Genomic DNA, 19,322 nt, shown 5'->3' with positions numbered 1-19,322 from the left:
GGTGCTGTTTCTGTTAGTCCTGAACATATCTCTGCGCTGGAAACAAAGGCACAGCAGAGTGACTCGGCTGGTCCTCAGCCTCTCTGAAGGCTTCAGGTATTCATGGCCTGTTCAGAATCAACTGCTTTGCCCTCATGCAATGGGTGACCTGCTCAGGCCCCCCAAGCTCCACCTACACTGAAGCGACCCCTCTATTCCCGCCTCTGGCCCTCCATCATCATCACCATCACCACCACCCACCTCGGTGCCTTCCACAGGGCTACATGTTCTCCTCCCCCACCCCTGCCTTCACATGTAGGCGGCTGTGCCACGCTGCTCCTAGAGCTGCAGGCTGTCGAATGCCTCCCATTTCCCACCTCCCACCCAGTCACCCTCTTTTGTTTCATTTTTTATAGGAAGAGAATAAGACGGTGGGAAAGAAAACAAAGCCGGTGAGCCCCCACAGTTCCCAGCACCCCCATTGCCCTTTCCAGTATCATGAAGCCTGCTAAAAGGGGTTCACCTTCACTGAGCTGAGAGGGGGGCGAGGGGTTGGAGGGAGCACTCCTGTTGGACACCCTCTTTCCCAAACAAGTGCAATTCAAACTGATCTCGTCTTGGTTTCAGAGTCAGGCAGGCCCCCTAACCTGTGAAAGGGGGCGAGATCTGCTGGCTTCCAAGGAGGGGCTCCTCTAAGGATGAAGGACAGTCAACAAGAACAAAGTCCTGCCTGGATGTTAACTTACATTACAGTTGCCCAACTGGGTAGTTCTTTTCTGACTCTGGGTCAAGGTCTCAGCCTGAATCTGAGGCAACACACCCTGCCATACTGCATTGTTCAGCAGGACTCAGTCAAACCCAGAAGCTCAAGATGCATAGCTATAAAAGGTCCGCAAACTCCTTTGTCCTGCCAAAAATTCCTTTTTTTCCTTTGTAAAAGACCCTATAACTTTCCTGGCTCTAGCAGGCAGAGGGTCAGCCTTCTCTCCCCCAAGACAGGATTACTGGGCCTTCTTGAAAGGCTTCTTTATGAGGAAAGGCTACAGCGTTTGGACCTCTTCAGCCTAGAAAAGAGACGCCTGAGGGGGGACATAATTGAGACATACAAAATTATGCACGGGAAGGATAAAGGATAAACACCAGAATCAGGGGACATCTGCTAAAATTGAGTGTTGTGAGAGTTAGGACAGACAAAAGAAAACATTTCTTTACTCAGCGTGTGGTTGGTCTGTAGAATTCCTTGCCGCAGGATGTGGTGATGGCGTCTGGCCTAGACACCTTTAAAAGGGGATTGGACAAGTTTCTGGAGGAAAAATCCATTACGGGTTACAAACCATGATGCGCATGCGCAACCTCCTGATTTAGAAATGGGCTATGTCAGATGCAGGGGAGGGCACCAGGATGAGGTCTCTTGTTATCTGGTGTGCCTCCTGGGGCATTTGGTGGGCCGCTGTGAGATACAGGAAGCTGGACTAGATGGGCCAATGGCCTGATCCAGTGGGGCTGTTCTTATGTTCTTATGAAGATTGGGGCCTTGATCTAACACCCAAGGAAGCTTCAGAGGAGGGCAGCGATGGTCAGATTGCTCAGTTGGGTTGGGGGCAGGAACCATTTTTGCTTAGGCTGGGCCAAGGAAGGACAATGAGAAACAGTGACCAATTTGCCCACCTCAAGTTCACATGCTGAGGGGAGCAGGTGCAGTACCAGAGCTCAGTGGTACCACATAAGAACATAACATAAGAACATAAGAACAGCCCCACTGGATCAGGCCATAGGTCTACCTGTGTGTGCAAAAGGCCCCCAGATTCTCAGGTAGCACCAGCAGGGCAGTATCCCTCCACTGCAGGGAGCAGGTGCAAAGGACCACTGGTGTCGCGAGGTGCGTGCAGGCCGCACTGGGTGATGCGCGGGGGGGGGGGGGAGACGTACCCTGGGGGGAGGATGTGCTAACTTCACAGCATTAGGAGCTATCATGCCACACACCGTTGGATGTGGAATGGCCAGCGGAGTGCAGTGCGAAAAGCAGAATGGAAATCGCTCCTTTCCTTCAAAAGTTATGGCCAAAAAACGGGAAGGAAAAATGCATGGAGCCCTATGGAAAGTGAAAGTGAGCCGTATCGCGCGTTTACTCGCGAGTAGGCATACTTGCCATAGTCCGTTGGAAAGGGCAGGTGGAGAAGAATCCAATGACACCAGAATGGTCCCAATCCAATGAATGCAGCCTCCAAAAAACACCTGAGAAAGTCCCATCCCTCCCAGCTGCTGTCTGAGCCCAAACGAAGCCACGTGGCCACGTTTACTTGCGAGTAGTCCGTCGGAAAGGGCAGAATGAGAGGACTCCAAGCAGAATGGTCAGATCCAATGAATGCAGCCCCCAAAAACACAAAAGGGAGAAGGAGGTTCCTGTCTCCCTCCCAGCTGCAGTCTTTTGAGCCCTATTGAAAGCCAAGCAGCCTCAAGGTTGTGTTTACTCACTAGTAGGCAGATGTGCCTTGGCTGCTAGTCAGGCCAGGCAAAGGGAAATGTGAGGACACCAGAAGGGTCCTGATCCGATGGAGCTGGAGATGCTCCAGAAGGCAGCCTCCCCCCCCCCAAAAAAGGACAAAAAAAGAGGCTTCAACTGGTAAGGGGAAGTTTTCTATTTTGCACTTGTAAAGCCAGGAGGGTCTTCATCTTGATATGCCTGAAATAGAAGAACTTTAAACTGGTCACTGGGAGGGCTCGAAATCTCACTGATTCTTTTTGGGGGGTGTTATTGCAGGCAGACTACAGAGTAAGCTCCATTGATCTGTGTGGGACTTACTTCACGCATAGGATTGGGCTCACAGGCTGCAATCCTACCCACACTTTCCTGAGAGTAAGCCCCATTGACCACAATAGGACTTACTTCAGAGTAGATTCACTTGGTGGAACAGGGCTGGCTCCCCCTTATTTAATTATTTCTTTTATTTTAATTTAATTATTTATAATTATTTATTTTAATTTGCTTGATGATGTCACTTCTGGCCATGACATCACTTCCAATGGGTCATGGATAGACTGTCATTCTAAAAAGTGGGTCCCAGTGCTAAAAGTTTGAGAAATGCTGCAATAAGGTGTTAGTAAGTTAACACAGGGGTGTGTGTGTGTGTGTGACTCTACAAGTTTTCAAAATCACTAAATCAATGCGTAATTTCATGCGGAATGCAATGAAACAAACCACATTGAAATATCTGTGTTCTAACAAAAGGTACAGCCAAAAAACCAGTAGGGGCAGGACTATGGTACATCACCACGCCCACCACCTGAGCCATTGCCCCACCCACTGTGTGGGGTGAGACGCAGGCCTCCCGCACCGGGTGACAGGAATCCTAGTGACGCCACTGCAAAGGACCAGGGGCCTGGCTGAGTCCCAGGTAGCTTCTCCTGTTCCAGTGAACAGAGACGGCCTCAGAAGGCAGAAGAGCTGGGCATGGAGGTCTCCCACTGCTGGAGGTGAGCGAGCAGGAGGCTGTTGCTGTTCTAGAGGGTGCCAGATGATGAAACCCCTTCTTGGCCTCTGGAAGATTCTGAACAGGAATCAGGAAGGGAAAGAAGGCAGGAATGATGGTGGGGAAAGGGTGGCAAAACGAGTGCATTTCACCCATGCCCTTGCTGACCCTAAGCCCAGGGCAAACGGCGCCCCATGCAATGCAACTCACCCAGCTGCTCTTCGAGTGCACAGGGAGAATTCTGCTCAGCCCACAAGAAGCCAAGTCCTTCTTTGGATTTTCTGCAGTGAGTGCAGGAACATTTATGGACTGCAGCTCACCCCAGTGGGGATGTCCTGCTCAGCAGGGATCCTCAGCAGACCTCCTTGACCGTTCCTCTGTCTGGATGTCCCAGGGGGCTGGGGGCCAGCAGGAGGAAGCCTCGTGTGTTGCTTCACTCATGGTCTGCCAGAGAGGAAGTGCAGGAGGCCAGCAAAGCAGGAGCCAGTGGTGTTTCTACAGCCAGATATTCCAAGTGGGCCATTTTAGGATGTGGGGGGTCTGTCCACTCTCTGGAAGTGGCTCACTGCACCCTGAGAGTCTCCCCCAGGGCACCCTCTTTCTCCCAGTGGAAAGACGCCCCCCCCCCGATTTTGATCCAAGGCGGTTGTGGAATCTTTTGGGGTCCCTCAGCATGGCCTCATCATGGCCAGCTTCTGGAAAGCCACACGGCAGCCATGAGCTGGTCTGATCTGACCAGGGGAGGGTAGCCGAGACAGGGCTTGCAGGGCCCTCAGGTCAAGTGGAGGAGGCTGTTGGCATGGAAACCTTCTCCAGTCCCCCCACTGACTCCCTTCCAGACAGGGACGCATTTTCTATTTAGCACTGAAATGACAAACTTGAGACAGGAGAACCTCCCAGACACTTTTGCTGACTGACTTCCAGCAAAGCCATATTCCTCCATGCCTGGTGCCCCCTGCCCAGCAGAAGGAAAGCCACTTTTGCACTCCTCCCTGAGAGGTGGGGCTTGCAGGCTCAGGTCCCTTCAAGAGAGAGTGAGGGCCATGCAAGGCTCTTTCTGGGATCCTTGTGGGCCAAACAAAATGAGATCTTTGGTCCCAGCTGACCGTTTGGCATTCCTGCTGCCCATGTATGTGTGTAGCACAGGGACTCCACTGGAAGCTGAGAGGTTGGGGTGAAGGTGGCACACATATTCAGGGCAGAATTTGACATCAGCACCCTCCCACCCACTTTGAAATGGGGGGGAAAAAAGTCAAAGCCACAACACAGTGCAGGCTTTCCCTTGAAGACAGAGAGCACCTCCAGGCCTGTGTCTCTCCCCCCCCCCCCGCTTTTCTGCTATTAGTGTGTCAGGGAAAGGGGGGAGCATGTCCCAGGAGAAGCAGGCTGGACAATGGGAGTAGCACCCAGCTGCACCCTCTCCTGCTCACTTTCCCTTTATTGGGCCAGCAGCTCAACAGGGAAAAACTCTGGTAGTTTTGTGTGCAAAGGGCCACCAGCCCAGAATGAAGAGACCAGGCAGAGGGGCCCATTTGGAAAAACCCCTCTCCCAGGTGAGTAGCAAACCTCAGGGGTCCTTGCCGACAGTTGTACCCACCAGAGCATCTGCAAGGTGGAGAGATGTGACCACCCACTGAACTCCCCTTGTACAAGCGAGTTAAGCCTCTGTGTGAGTTAGAGCAGAAGGACGGCAGCCGAGGCAGCAGGTGCGCCCCACTGCCAAGTACGTTAAGCTTCCTTTGCTAAACCCAACCAGGAAACGAAAGCAACAAAACTATGAAGGTGGAAAGGCAGCAGCAGGGCGGGGACAATCAAGTGTTTTCCACAGAACGGTGACTCTGTGTGTGGGTGTCTGCTCAGTGCAAAGAGCTCCAGGCTCCCTCACAGCCCTGGCAGCTGGCCTGCAGAAGCAGAGGAAGGCAGAGGGGGACCTCACTGAGACCACCAGGGATGTGAAGATCCCACCCTCCGACAAGCCACTCCGCGGCTGCCATGAAAGGAAGTCTTAGGGTCGGGGGAAGAGGGAAACTATCCCCAGTGGGGACCCCTTCCTCGGGAGCTGTGCCCATATCCATGCACACTAGGGATACGGCTCCAGCTCAGGGGTTCCTTGTAGTGGGTATTCTACAGTCAGGAACATGGGAGGGGGTTAGATTTATTAGGCACTGGGGAGCGTTTCGGAACAAGCCGGGCTGTGCAAGAGAGACGGGCTTCTCTTGAACCCAGACTGCTGGCACGTAACATGAAAACAAGGTTTTAAACAGAGCAGCTTTTAATCTGACCCCTGGCGGAAAGCCAACAGGAGCTGATGGGTGCCCGGTTCGGGATTCCTCATCCCCATGAATGAAGACAGGGAGGTTCAAGAACAGCAAGTTAACAACAGAGGAGGAATTAGGAGAGGAAGCACGATGGGATGGGACAGCTGGTCCAGCAGACTAAGAACATAAGACATAAGAAGAGCCCTGCTGGATCAGGCCAAAGGCCCATCTAGTCTAGCTTCCTGGATCTCACAGTGGCCCACCAAATGCCCCAAGGAGCGCACCAGATAACAAGAGACCTCATTCTGGCGCCCTCCCTTGCATCTGGCATTCTGACATAGCCCATTTCTAAAATCAGGAGGTTGCATACACACATCATGGCTTGTAACTCATAATGGATTTTTCCTCCAGAAACTCGTCCAATCCCCTTTTAAAGGCGTCCAGGCCAGACGCCATCAACACATTCTGTGGCAAGGAGTTCCACAGACCAACCACACACTGAGTAAAGAAATATTTTCTTTTGTCTGTTCTAACTAACATAAGAACAGCCCCACTGGATCAGGCCATAGGCCCATCTAGTCCAGCTTCCTGTATCTCACAGCGGCCGACCAAATGCCCCAGGGAGCACACCAGATAACAAGAGACCTCATCCTGGTGCCCTCCCCTACATCTGGCATTCAGACTTAACCCATTCCTAAAATCAGGAGGTTGCGCATACACATCATGGCTTGTACCCCATAATGGATTTTTCCTCCAGAAACTCGTCCAATCCCCTTTTAAAGGCGTCTAGGCTAGACGCCAGCACCACATCCTGTGGCAAGGAGTTCCACAGACCGACCACGCGCTGAGTAAAGAAATATTTTCTTTTGTCTGTCCTAACTCTCCCAACACTCAATTTTAGTGGATGTCCCCTGGTTCTGGTATTATGTGAGAGTGTAAAGAGCATCTCCCTATCCACTCTGTCCATCCCCTGCATAATTTTGTATGTCTCAATCATGTCCCCCCTCAAGCGTCTCTTTTCTAGGCTGAAGAGGCCCAAACGCTGTAGCCTTTCCTCATAAGGAAGGTGCCCCAGTCCAGTAATCATCTTAGTCGCTCTATTTTGCATCTTTTCCATTTCCACTATGTCCTTTTTGAGATGTGGCGACCAGAACTGGACACAATACTCCAGGTGTGGCCTTACCATCGATTTGTAAAACAGCATTATACGTAATATTAGCCGTTTTGTTCTCAATACCTTTTCTAGTGATCCCCAGCATAGAATTGGCCTTCTTCGCTGCTGCCGCACATTGGGTCGACACTTTCATTGAGCTGTCCACCACCACCCCAAGATCTGATCTGTCACAGACCACTCAAAACCCATCAGCCTATATGTGAAGTTTTGATTTTTTGCCCCAGTGTGCCTGACTTTACACTTACTTACATTGAAACGCATCTGCCATTTTGCTGCCCATTCTGCCAGCTTGGAGAGGTCCTTCTGGAGACTGAGAGGCTGAGGGGATGACGGTGCAAACAAGCAGACCTTTTGTGGAGACCCTGAATACAGGGGTTTTTATGCAAATGCCCAAAGTCTCCAGACAAAGATGGGAGTACTGGAATGTTTGTTGGCCAGGGAAAACATTGACATAGGGGGCATAATGGAAGCTGGTGGAATGTGGAGAACTTGTGGCATAGCACAACCCGGGGTACCAACTGTATAGGAAGAACAGGGAGGGCACATTGGAGGTGGGGGGGCTGTTACCAGTGGAACTGGTTTTAGGGGGATTAATGAACTGCACAGCTCAGTTGGAACAGGGATCTAAGACTGAATAACAAACCGTAGTGTTGCAGAAAATGCTCCCTCTTAAGAAAGAGACTGAGGCTGCAATCCTCTCTACAATTCCAGTGCCACAGGAGTTTTTCTTTAGAATTTTCCTTTCTATTCAACAAACTGTTACTGGATATTGATCTTTATATTGTTCTTGTCTTTTTGACTTTGAAATCAAAATTGGGGAGGGGATGAGAGAGTACTTGAAAGGAGCATTTTCTGTTCACAGTATTTATCTTGATGTGATGTATTATGTACAATGATTTCAGGTGCTTCTCAAGATTGCTTAAGAACCAGTCATAAAACCATTAAAGCAGCAAAACAGTCCAGCTCTGCCTCCAGGGGTGACTGGACAGGGCTGGTGCGTTCAGCTGGCTCAGAGGCTGGCCGCCAAGCGCATCATCCCTGCAGACCCTCAGGCCCAGAGCCGCCTCTCTCCCCAGGTGATGTTTGTGCTGCAGTGAAGTCCCAAAGGCGAGAAGGAGAAGCCCCACCGCAGCAGCCCCAGGGAAGTCCAGTGGGCTCTTCTGCAGAGAGGAGCACAAGGCAGCTCACTCCAGGCAAACTGTGGAGCTGGGCCACCACGCTGGGCAGTTCCTCTTCCCCTTGCTAGCCACGGCCGGTCCTGCTGCCGCCCTTGCTGGACTGCCGCCCAAACTGGCCAGACCTTCCTCGGGAAAACCCATCACTCTGTGGCCTGAGCTGGTTGAGAAGTTGCCGGGGGGGGGGAGAGCTGCAGAACACGGCTGGACTCCTGGGTGGTGCCGTCCTGCCACGGGGGAGTCCAGAGCGCAGTCCGAGGGGCACAGTGACGGTCCTGTGGGTCTCTTCTCCGCACTGCATGAGACGGGGCTGCAGCTCAGTGGCAGCCCCGCCCCCCTTTGCCTGCAGCAGGAGCCCCCGGGCTCGGCGTCTCTGCTGCTGCCAGTCCGTGTCCGAGGCACAAGGCTGAAGGGCCAGGGCAGCGGCACTTGCAGGAGGAGGCAGCTTCCTGCACTGGTCTGCCGCCGGTGGCTCCTGTGCTGCCGCGTTGTCTGAGGCCTCCACCCCACACCTGCTTCTGGAGCAGGGCTCCTTCCCTTGGGTTCTTCTGAAACGCCACTTGGGAGAGAGCTTTGCCATTCTGAGGAAAGGCAGGCCGGTTGCCAGCAAACCCCAGGATCTCAGGAGGAGCTCACTGCAAGGCCGAGGTCCGAACAAGGAAACGAGGCCTGAAAACCCCAGAAATCGGGGACTGGGAGGAGTCAAGCGCCTTCTGGACTGCAGGCAGTCGGGCTGGTGAGGGTCAGCTATGTATGGCTTAAAGGGCAGATATTAACTGGAGGAGCAAACGGAGCAAACTGCAGCTCTGGAAGCCTCCTGGAGGGGGGGGGAGGTTTCTTTTAAACAGTGAAAAAGCCAAAAGTGTGTTATGAAGTACAACAGGTGGAGATAGTTGTGGGAGTAAGATGGGCATTGAAGTCGTCCGGAAGATCTGGGCTCCTAAGGACAGTCTTCTGAGCTGAGGCTAACCTGGGGAATAAACAAAGGTAGGATCTTGCAGGTGTTGGGTGGAGAAGGTGGGCGAGCACATACCTGCCGCGGAGGCTCTTCCCTTGGCATGGCCAGTCCATGACTGTTGCTTCCCCCCTCCCTGCCTGCCTCTCTCCCCGGCCAGGTCCACGACGTACAGCATGGAGCACCGGTCATGACAGAGGCCATCAACAGCACGGCAAGCCTGGGCCAGGCCTCCTTCATTCTGGTTGGCATTCCAGGGCTGGAGGCCTTCCACGCCTGGATCGGCATTCCGCTCGGCCTCATGTACATGCTCACCTTGCTCGGGAACATCAGCATCCTCTTCGTCATCAAGTCTGAGCCCAGCCTCCACAAGCCCATGTATCTCTTCCTCTCGATGCTGGCTGTCAACGACCTCATCATCAGCACCTCCACCGCCCCCAAGATGCTGGGCATCATGTGGCAGGGAGCCAGGGAAATCGGCTTTGATGCCTGCCTGGTACAGATGTACTTCATCCACACTTTCTCCATCGTGGAGTCGGCCATCTTGCTGGCTATGGCCATTGACCGCTATGTGGCGATCTGCCACCCCCTGCACTACGCAACCATCCTCAGCAACCCTGTGGTGGCCAAGATGGGACTGGCGGCAGCTGCTCGGGGGGTGATCTTGGTGGTCCCATGCCCTGTGCTCATCAAGAGGCTGCCCTCTTGCTTCCGGAGGATCATCCGGCACACCTACTGCGAGCACATGGCCGTGGTGAAGATGGCCTGTGCTGATACCACCGTCAACCGGACTTACGGCATCTGTGTGGCTCTCTTGGTGGTGACGCTGGACCTGGGGCTCATTGGCACCTCGTACACCATGATCCTCAGAGCAGTCTTCAGACTGTCCTCGCGAGATGCCCGTGCCAAGGCTCTTGGGACCTGTGCAGCCCACACCTGCACCATCTTGGTGTCCTATGTGCCTGCCCTCTTCACCTTCCTGACCCACCGCATTGGCAAAAATGTGCCTCCCTATATCCACATCCTGCTGGCCACTGTATACCTCCTGCTGCCCCCCATGGTGAACCCTCTTGTATATGGGGTGAAGACACAGCAGATCCGCCAGCGGGTGCTCGACCTATTCAGGCAGAGAAGGAAGGCACCTGGAGAACAGTAGGGCTCCTTATCCAGGGCTGGGTCAGCGTTTTCTTGCCAGCTGTCCATAGAGCGAGGCCAGCAGTTCGGTCAAAATCGCCACCGGTGACCAATGGTGGAGGCCATGACCAAGAGTGCTGGTGACTGACTGGCACAAACGGGCCATGCAGCTGCACATTCCCAGGGAATAAAGAGGAGCTGTGAGTAGTAGGGCAAGACCTTCCGTCTCATCCCTGGATTGTTTTATTTGGTTATGTTCAAAATGTTTTGCGTCTGGAAAATAGAGAATTGATCAGCGACTATAAGAATTCCGTTGGCTTTGAACTAGAAAGCAGGATGTGTTTCTTGGGGGGGGGGGGGTGTCTAAGGACGAAGAACCAGCCTTGCCTGGAAACCCTTTTCTGTTTAATCCAATGACAGCATTTCTAGAAACGTTTGCATTTGGCCCTGCAAGGATATCTTCTTATCAGCCACAATATTTATTGTTTTTGGCCTTCTTGCTGATTTGTCTCATGAGTTTTTTGCTGTCTTCAAACTTGACGGAGGAAACATTTTTTAAAAATTGACTACCTTTTCTTGGAATTCTGCTCTTGGCCACGGACTGGACGCAGACTTGCCTCCAGCCATGACAGGGCTGTCCAGTCCCACCACACTGAGGGTGAAACAAGGGCCAAGCGCCTGTCCTGGCAAAGCAGCCCTTCCTAGTACCAGAGTAGCAGCCTGACGGCAGTGTGTCATCTGCTTGGCATCCTCCCAATGCTGGAGAGAGGAGGGGTGTGCTGGCCATGGCTGCTGCATCACGGAGCACCTCTCCCTCGGGCCACCCCACAAGGGACTTGACAGGGCATCAGCAGCATCTTCCCCCTCCCCCCAAAGTCTGCTGCCACTGGAAGACCTGGGGAGAAAAAGGACAGAGTCAGACTGGGAGGGCACCAGCCCATGTCCCTCCCACCACCCCAGGCACAGTAACGTGAACCTGACAGCCCTCCAGTGGAGAGCCCAGGTGCAGGAGGTTGCCCAACAAGCCACACAGACTGGGTGGTCTCTAGCCTTGACCGGGGGGGGGGCAAGGAGGCCAGTGACCCCTTCACTGGTCCTCCATCAATGTGCCTGTAGAACACTGCAAAGAGCAGTGACAGCCACCCAGGGACCCCTCCCCAGGCACCTGCTACTGTGTCCAAATTCCAACCCTGGATCAGGCCCCTGTGACTGTCCCACCGCCACAGGATGCAGCACACGCCCCATTGGCATGGCTGCACCAGTACTGGAAAATTGGATAGGATTTGGCCCCAAGTCAGATAGAGGTTAAAAGAGAAGATATTACAGGCCTCATTGACAAATTAAAGATCAATAAGTCACCGGGCCCCGATGGCATCCACACAGGAGTTATTAAGGAACTGAAGAATGAAGTTGCTGATCTCTTGACTAAGACAAGGGAGGGCACCAGGATGAGGTCTCTTGTTCCCTGGTGTGCTCCCTGGGGCATTTGGTGGGCCGCTGTGAGATACAGGAAGCTGGACTAGATGGGCCTATGGCCTGATCCAGTGGGGCTGTTCTTATGTTCTTATATGCAACCTGTCCCTCAAAACGGCCATGGTGCCAGAAGATCGGAGGATGGCAAATGTCATGCCTATCTTTAAAAAGGGAAAGAGGGGGGACCCGGGAAACTATAGGCTGGTCAGCCTAACGTCTGCTCCAGGTAAGATGGTGGAATGCCTCATCAAAGATAGGATCTCAAAACACATAGACGAACAGGCCTTGCTGAGGGAGAATCAGCATGGCTTCTGTAAGGGTAAGTCTTGCCTCATGAACCTTATAGAATTCTTTGAAAAGGTCAACAGGCATGTGGATGCGGGAGAACCCGTAAGAACATAAGAACAGCCCCACTGGATCAGGCCATAGGCTCATCTAGTCCAGCTTCCTGTATCTCACAGCGGCCCACCAAATGCCCCAGGGAGCACCCCAGATAACAAGAGACCTCATCCTGGTGCCCTCCCTTGCATCTGGCATTCTGACATAGCCCATTTCTAAAATCAGGAGGTTGCGCATAGACATCATGGCTTGTACCCCGTGATGGATTTTTCCTCCAGAAACTTGTCCAATCCCCTTTTAAAGGCGTCTAGGCTAGACACCAGCACCACATCCTGTGGCAAGGAGTTCCACAGACCGACCACACGCTGAGTAAAGAAATATTTTCTTTTGTCTGTCCTAACCCGCCCAACACTCAATTTTAGTGGATGTCCCCTGGTTCTGGTATTATGTGAGAGTGTAAAGAGCATCTCCCTATCCACTCTGTCCATCCCCTGCATAATTTTGTATGTCTCAATCATGTCCCCCCTCAGGCGTCTCTTTTCTAGGCTGAAGAGGCCCAAACGCCTTAGCCTTTCCTCATAAGGAAGGTGCCCCAGCCCCGTAATCATCTTAGTCGCTCTCTTTTGCACCTTTTCCATTTCCACTATGTCTTTTTTGAGATGCAGCGACCAGAACTGGACACAATACTCCAGGTGTGGCCTTACCATAGATTTGTACAACGGCATAGACATTGTACGGTCTACGGTAACCCGTAGACATTGTATATCTGGACTTTCAGAAGGCGTTCGACACGGTCCCTCACCAAAGGTTACTAAAAAAACTCCACAGTCAGGGAATTAGAGGACAGGTCCTCTGATGGATTGAGAACTGGTTGAAGGCCAGGAAACAGAGAGTGGGTGTCAATGGGCAATTTTCACAATGGAGAGAAGTGAAAAGCAGTGAGCCCCAAGGATCTGTCCTGTTACCGATGCTTTTCAACCTGTTCATAAATGACCTGGAGACAGGGGTGAGCAGTGAGGTGGCCAAGTTTGCAGATAACACCAAGCTTTTCCACATGGTGAAGACCAGAAGTGATTGTGAGGAGTTCCAGAAGGATCTCTCCACACTGGCAGAATGGGCAGCAAAATGGCAGATGCGCTTCAATGTCAGTAAGTTTACAATGTGTCATGCACATTGGGGCAAAGAATCAAAACTTCACATATAGGCTGATGGGTTCTGAGCTGTCTGTGACAGATCAGGAGAGAGATCTTGGGGTGGTGGTGGACAGGTCGATGAAAGTGTCGACTCAATGTGCGGCGGCAGTAAGGAAGGCCAACTCTATGCTTGGGATCATTAGAAAAGGTATTGAGAACTAAACAGCTAATATTATAATGCTGTTGTACAAATCGATGGTCAGGTCACACCTGGAGTATTGTGTCCAGTTCTGGTCGCCACATCTTAAAACGGACATAGTGGAAAGCGGTGTCTTTTAAAGAGAATTTATATAAAATGTTTTATAGATGGTATTTAACTCCAGAGAAATTAGCAAAAATGTATTCTGGGTCATCAAACAAGTGTTGGAAATGTAAAGAGGTTGAAGGAACCTTAAATAATATGTGGCGGACATGTGAGAAAGCAAAGAAATATTGGAAAATGATATATAAATTGTTGCAGGAGATATTTAATTGTGTATTACCATTCAAACCAGAAATATTCCTCCTAAATGTGACATCAGAAATTAAAGACCAATATAAGAAATACCTTATTGTACATATTGCTACAGAGGCAAGAATATTGTTTGCGCAAAAATGGAAATCTACAGACATTCCAACTAGAGAAAATTTAAAAGACAAAATTTATGAAATAGCAGAAAAGGAAGTTTTAACAGAAAGAATGAAAGAGAGATTTAGGTAGAGTAAGAAAATTTTGGAAGTCTTTTTATGACTGGATAGATAATTTTAGTTAAACAATATTGAGTGTTTAGATAAAGCCAAATTTTTATACTGATGAATATGATAGCTTTTGTATTGATGACTATGGGTTTGGTTTTTTTAGTCGTTCTGATTGCTTTTTTGGAATAATGCATGTTGTAATCTATGGCCAATACCCTCATTTGTAACCTGTGTAGTACCAGCCCCAACTCTAACCCATTTTCCTCACCTGTATCTGTAATAAATAAATAAAATACTAATTAGAAAAAAATTTTAAAAGGACATAGTGGAAATGGAAAAGGTGCAGAAGAGAGTGACCAAAGTGATTATTGGGCTGGGGCACCTTCCTTATGAGGAAAGGCTACAGCATTGGCAGCTTTTTAGTCTAGAAAAGAGGCGCCTGAGGGGAGACATGATGATGGAGCAATAAAAAAATTATGCAGGGGATGGAAAGAGTGACTAGAGAGATGCTCTTTTCCCTCTCACACAGCACCAGAACAAGGGGACATCCACTAAAGTTGAGTGTTGGGAGGGTTAGGACAGACAGAAGAAAATATTTCTTTACTCAGCGTGTGGTTGGTCTGTGGAACTCCTTGCCAGAGGATGTGGTGATGGCGTCTGGCCTGGACACCTTTAAAAGGGGATTGGACAAGTTTCTGGAGGAAAAATCCATTATGAGTTACAAGCCATGATGTGTATGTGCAACCTCCTGATTTTAGAAATGGGCTATGCCAGATGCAAGGGAGGGCACCAGGATGCAGGTTATCAGGTGTGCTCCCTGGGGCATTTGGTGGGCCGCTGTGAGATACAGGAAGCTGGACTAGATGGGCCTATGGCCTGATCCAGTGGGGCTGTTCTTATGTTCTTAACTACAATTCCCAGGAGGCCTTGCAGGTCTTCTTGTTGTCTGGTGTGCTCCCTGGGGCATTTGGTGGGGCCGCTGTGAGAAACAGGAAGCTGGACTAGATGGGCCTTTGGCCTGATCCAGCAGGGCTCTTCTTATGATTCCATGTAACCAATCAAAATGCATGAAAAATGCTGAGTCGCTGTGGGGAAGTACCTGTAATGCAAGTGAATGTAAGGGTACAGCTAGTGCACCATGGAAGATGATGCAATCAGTCATAAGACTATGAGGTAATGCTATGAGGTCATCTCTACTGTGATTGGTGCACAGCACTATATCAGCAAGGCAGATGCAGCCCACCTGAGAGGGTCGTTGTATGAAGTCAGAGAGAGCAGGAGTCTGTGTCGGAGAGTTGGAGATTGTGGCTGTGACTACGAGGCTGTTTTGCTGTAAATGACTTCTGATCTGTAAATATTTTGTAAATACAGACTGGTGGTGGACAGATATCTGCCTTGCCTGTGCTGCCTTTTGACTCTGACACTGTCCTTGGAGCTAGCATCCTGGTGCGCTCTGCTAAGAACTGGCACTAGGTATTCCTCAACAGGTGGTTGCTGGGAACTTGACTTTCTCTCCCTGGGGGGAGGAGTCGGGTATGACTCTGCGAGGGTCCACGCTTTGGCCCCCTGTGGCAATGGTGTGACCCTGGAAGTGGTCTGAAGTTTGCCAAAGGGAGGCTTGCGCAATGGGGTGTTGCACCTCATGACTGGGGGTGGCCCACCCAGCCCTGCCCCGGCCTTGTGACACCACTGACTTCCAGCAAGTCATCCTCCACAATTGGCCTTTCATTCTGCAGCTCCAGAATTCACGGATTGTGCTGAGAAGTCTTGGGATTGAAATCCTCCCACCCGGTGGTCGAGCAGCCAGTCATCCTGATTGCTTGAACCCGTTCCTTTCTCAATGGCACCAGTGGTTGCTTCCTTTCAGAGACGTGCGGTGTGGGGTGGCAAGTGAGGCAGAACTGCTGTGTTGTAGTCTGTGGGAAAACACCGCGGCCGCCCCACCCACTTACACCCAAGGAAGCTCTCCTTATACAGGTGGTATCCCTGGGAGATCTGTTCTTTGACTCCCTGCAGACATCGAAAATTGTGGATAATCCAGTTCATGACTTTGGCCCCACAAGTCCTCTGAAGGGGACTGCAGCTGCACTCCAATCCCCCCTGGAGGGCTTTCTGAAGCCCACAGAGGCTGTGCACATCTGCCCACTGCTTCCGCGGGCTTCAGAACGGCCGTTTTTGCCCGAAAAATGCTATGTCCAGTTTCCTGAGAGAAACCAGAAGTGATATTTTTACGCCAAATAAACCTCTGGAGGGCGTCCCAGGCCTCAGTATGCCTTAAATGGCATAAAGATAGAATTTTTCTGGCCAAAACAGCCATTCTGCAGCCCACAGGCAGTGGGCGGACGTGCGCTGCCTCTGCAGGCTTCAGAAAGCCCTCCAGAGGCAACCGGAGCCTGCAAAGGGCTCAGATGGGCCACGACTGGGAGACCCACGTTAAGCCAGATCTGTGGCTACACAATGCATGGACACAGAGGGCCCACCTGTACCTGCTTTCTTGGGAGTAAGCAGAGCCTCCTCAGGTGCGAGCTGGCAGGGCAGCTGCAGTGCTCTCCCAGGGACTACACTGGGGCAGTTCTGCCTCACTTGCCAGCCCCACACGCATTTCCCTGCTTCCTTTACTGGACAGACCCTGCTGCTAGCTTTGGGCTAGGCCCAGATCCTCTTAGCATAGCTAGTTTGCATTGTGGGTTTTGGGGGGCTGTGGTTAAGTAGACTGCTTTGAGGCAGGGGGTCGTGAAGAAAGGAGTCTTCATTCCTAAGCACTCCGTGCTTGCTGGGGTGGGGGCAGGGAGTCCTACATGCTTGCTATCAAGCCAGCTGGAAAGGGGAATCTGGGAAGAAGGAGGAGGAGGACAGAAGGGCAGCCTGAAATTAGTGATCTGCACACCAAAGAGAGCATGGCTGAGAAGGGGGGCATCCCCCCCCCACCTGGCTGACTGGCTCCCTCGCTGCATCGCCCCCTCAGGTATGTGATGCCTGTGCAGGGCTCTTGCCCCTCCCCCACTCCACTTCCAAGCCACTGTCTTCTGCAGCGTTAGGTATTCCTCCCAGTTTTGTGTCATCTGCAAACTGGATATGGATTCCTTTCGCCCTTCAGTCAAGCCCTCACTGAAGACGTAGAGGAGAAGCCAGACCACAGACAGCACCCCGGGGCTCTCCGCTCAGCATTCTCCTCCAGGCTGGTGGAAGACCACTGCCCTGAGCTCTCAGCTCAGATGGCTTTAATGGGACTGGAGATGCTGGGCAGGGCTGTCAGTGGCCTTGGGTCCTGACAGAAAGAGGCTGGGCCTCCCCTCTGGGTGCCAGAGAGGGAGGGAGTCCGGCTACACCACGGGCTGGGCTGGCCCGCTGCTCGCTCTGTTGGACTGGGGCAGGGAGGGGTCGGCGAGCCTCTGGACTTGTGTGTGCCCAAGAATGGCTTCTTCAGAACAGCTCTGTGGCTTCATGTGCTTCTTCCTGATTTGGGTGTAGGAAGTTTAGTGGTGGGCTCAGTTCCACCCAGATTTGCTCCTTGTGTGGAAGTGGTGAGGTCTGCTGCAGCTGAGGGGAGGGGACTGAGAGCAGTGCAGGCAAAGGAGGTCCAGGCGGGCGGAGATTATGTGCCAGGGTACAACTGGGAGGGGCCCAGCCAGGGCAGGGCTCAGAGAGGCAAGGTGGCAGTAGCGCACGGCTGCTCAGGTGAGGGGCTCAGCCCCAGGAACCTGCCCTGGAGCACAGTCGGAGGCACTTGGCCTCCCTGCTTCCCCGACACCTCTAGCAGTGAAGAAGCCCTGGGGGCGGGCACCACTGGGCAAGAAGGGAGTGCGCAGCTGCTCGGCCTTTGAGAAGAGGTGTGCTTGGTGGAAGGGAGGTCAGAAGGAAGCCCCAGTTGTGGAGTGAGCTGCCCACCTCTGTGTGCAGTCGCTGTCCGTCGTAGTAGTGATGGGACTTGCAAAAGGGGGGCCAAGCACATAGGGACGAGGAGACAGCGAGGCCGCAAGGGCCCAACAGAGGGCCCGTCAGGCCCTGACCGCCAGGGGAGAATCGGAACAGTGTCAGCCCTGACCACTATGGGGGGCGGGGTGAGGGTGGCAGTGACACTGCTTCCTCACCCTAGCAGACGCTCTGGGCTCAGAGGGAGTCCCTTTGCCATTCACAGGGCCGAACCGAGCACCACCCTTGTGGAAGCCGCCCAGAGAAGCCTTCCAGGCACTTGCTGGCCTGGAGTTTTGCGGCCCCCAGAGCCCCTCCTGAGCCTGGCCCGGCCTGGTTCAGAGCAGGAGCCTCTTGCCCCTCCCAGGCAAGTGCACTCCGGAGCTGCAGCGGTCACCTCTTCCTGCAGAAAACAGCCTGCAGAACCTGGTCTCGGATCTTCTTCGTCCGCACCCCGTAGATGATGGGGTTCAGTGTGGGTGGCACCACTAGGTAGACGTTAGCAATGAGGATGTGGACGGAGTGGGGGACATTGTGGCCAAAGCGGTGGGTGAGGAAGGAGAAGACTGCCGTGGTGTAGAAGACCAAGATGACACAGATGTGGGAGCTGCAGGTGCCCAGGGCCTTCAGGCCAGCCTCCTTGGAGGGCAGGCGGCAGACCGTGCGCAGGATCAGGCCGTAGGACATGCTGATGAAGCACACATCAAAGCCCCCAATGAGGAATGCCAGGCTGAGGCTGTAGCCACCGCTGGCCGCCGTGTCTGCACAGGCAAGTTTGAGCAGGGCCATGAACTCACAGTAGCTGTGGGCAATGACCTTCGACTTGCAGAAGGGCAGGCTCCCCACCAGGAACGGGTGCGGGAAGAAGAGCACCACCCCCCTCAGCACCACCGCCAGGGCAATCTTGGCAACAGTGGTGTTGGTGAGGACGGTGGCATGGCGCAGTGGGTTGCAAATGGCCACGTAGCGGTCATATGCCATGGCCAAGAAGAAGCCGGACTCCATGGCTGTGAAGGCATGGATGAAGAACATCTGGGCCAGGCAGGCACTGAGGCTGATGTGGTGCTTGCCGAACCAGAGGATGGCCAGCAGCTTGGGCAGGGTGGAGGACGAGAGCACCAGGTCTGTGAGGGAGAGCATGCCCAGGAAGAGGTGCATGGGCTCGTGCAGGCTGGGCTCCCTCTTGACCACAAGGAGCAGGCTGCAGTTCCCCAGGAGGGCCACGAGATACATGGCGCAGAAGGGGATGGCGAGCCACACGTGCAGGGACTCCAGCCCCGGGATGCCCTGGAGGGCAAAAGCACCAGGAGAACAGGCAGTGGCATTCAGGGCGGCAGGGGCACTTGCCCGTGGCATGATCAGCAGTGCCGCTGGATCCTCCAGGGAGCCCCCACTGAGTGGAAGCACAGGACTGAAGAGGGTCCATGTGGGGTCAGAAAAGACGGGCAGGTGCCTTTCCCGACAGCGGGCGGCACTTCTCTGGGAACTCGCCTGCAGCCGCCTTCAGGCATTCTCTCTGCTTTAGAGCTGGCTCTCCGTCGGAGCTCTCCCTTCGCCGGACGACTCTTCTGTCTTCCTCTGA

The 19,322-nt window shown here is 52.9% G+C and overlaps 2 protein-coding genes across 2 annotated transcripts; one reads left to right on the top strand and one right to left on the bottom strand.

The window, feature by feature from the left end:
* Window positions 1–9,201: 9,201 nt before the first annotated feature.
* Window positions 9,202–10,167, top strand: LOC136643876 (olfactory receptor 52L1-like). Its single transcript, XM_066619290.1, has one exon. The coding sequence runs from the start codon at window positions 9,202–9,204 to the stop codon at window positions 10,165–10,167; it is 966 nt and encodes a 321-aa protein (XP_066475387.1).
* A 7,966-nt stretch (window positions 10,168–18,133) lies between these two features.
* Window positions 18,134–19,096, bottom strand: LOC136646080 (olfactory receptor 52R1-like). The gene has a single exon (XM_066622651.1). The coding sequence runs from the start codon at window positions 19,094–19,096 to the stop codon at window positions 18,134–18,136; it is 963 nt and encodes a 320-aa protein (XP_066478748.1).
* Between the last annotated feature and the right edge of the window lie 226 nt (window positions 19,097–19,322).

Source organism: Tiliqua scincoides, chromosome 3 (assembly GCF_035046505.1).
Source record: "Tiliqua scincoides isolate rTilSci1 chromosome 3, rTilSci1.hap2, whole genome shotgun sequence".
Lineage (NCBI taxonomy): Eukaryota > Metazoa > Chordata > Lepidosauria > Squamata > Scincidae > Tiliqua > Tiliqua scincoides.
The sequence above is the reverse complement of the archived record's forward strand: the minus strand, read 5'-3'. Positions and strand labels throughout refer to the sequence as shown.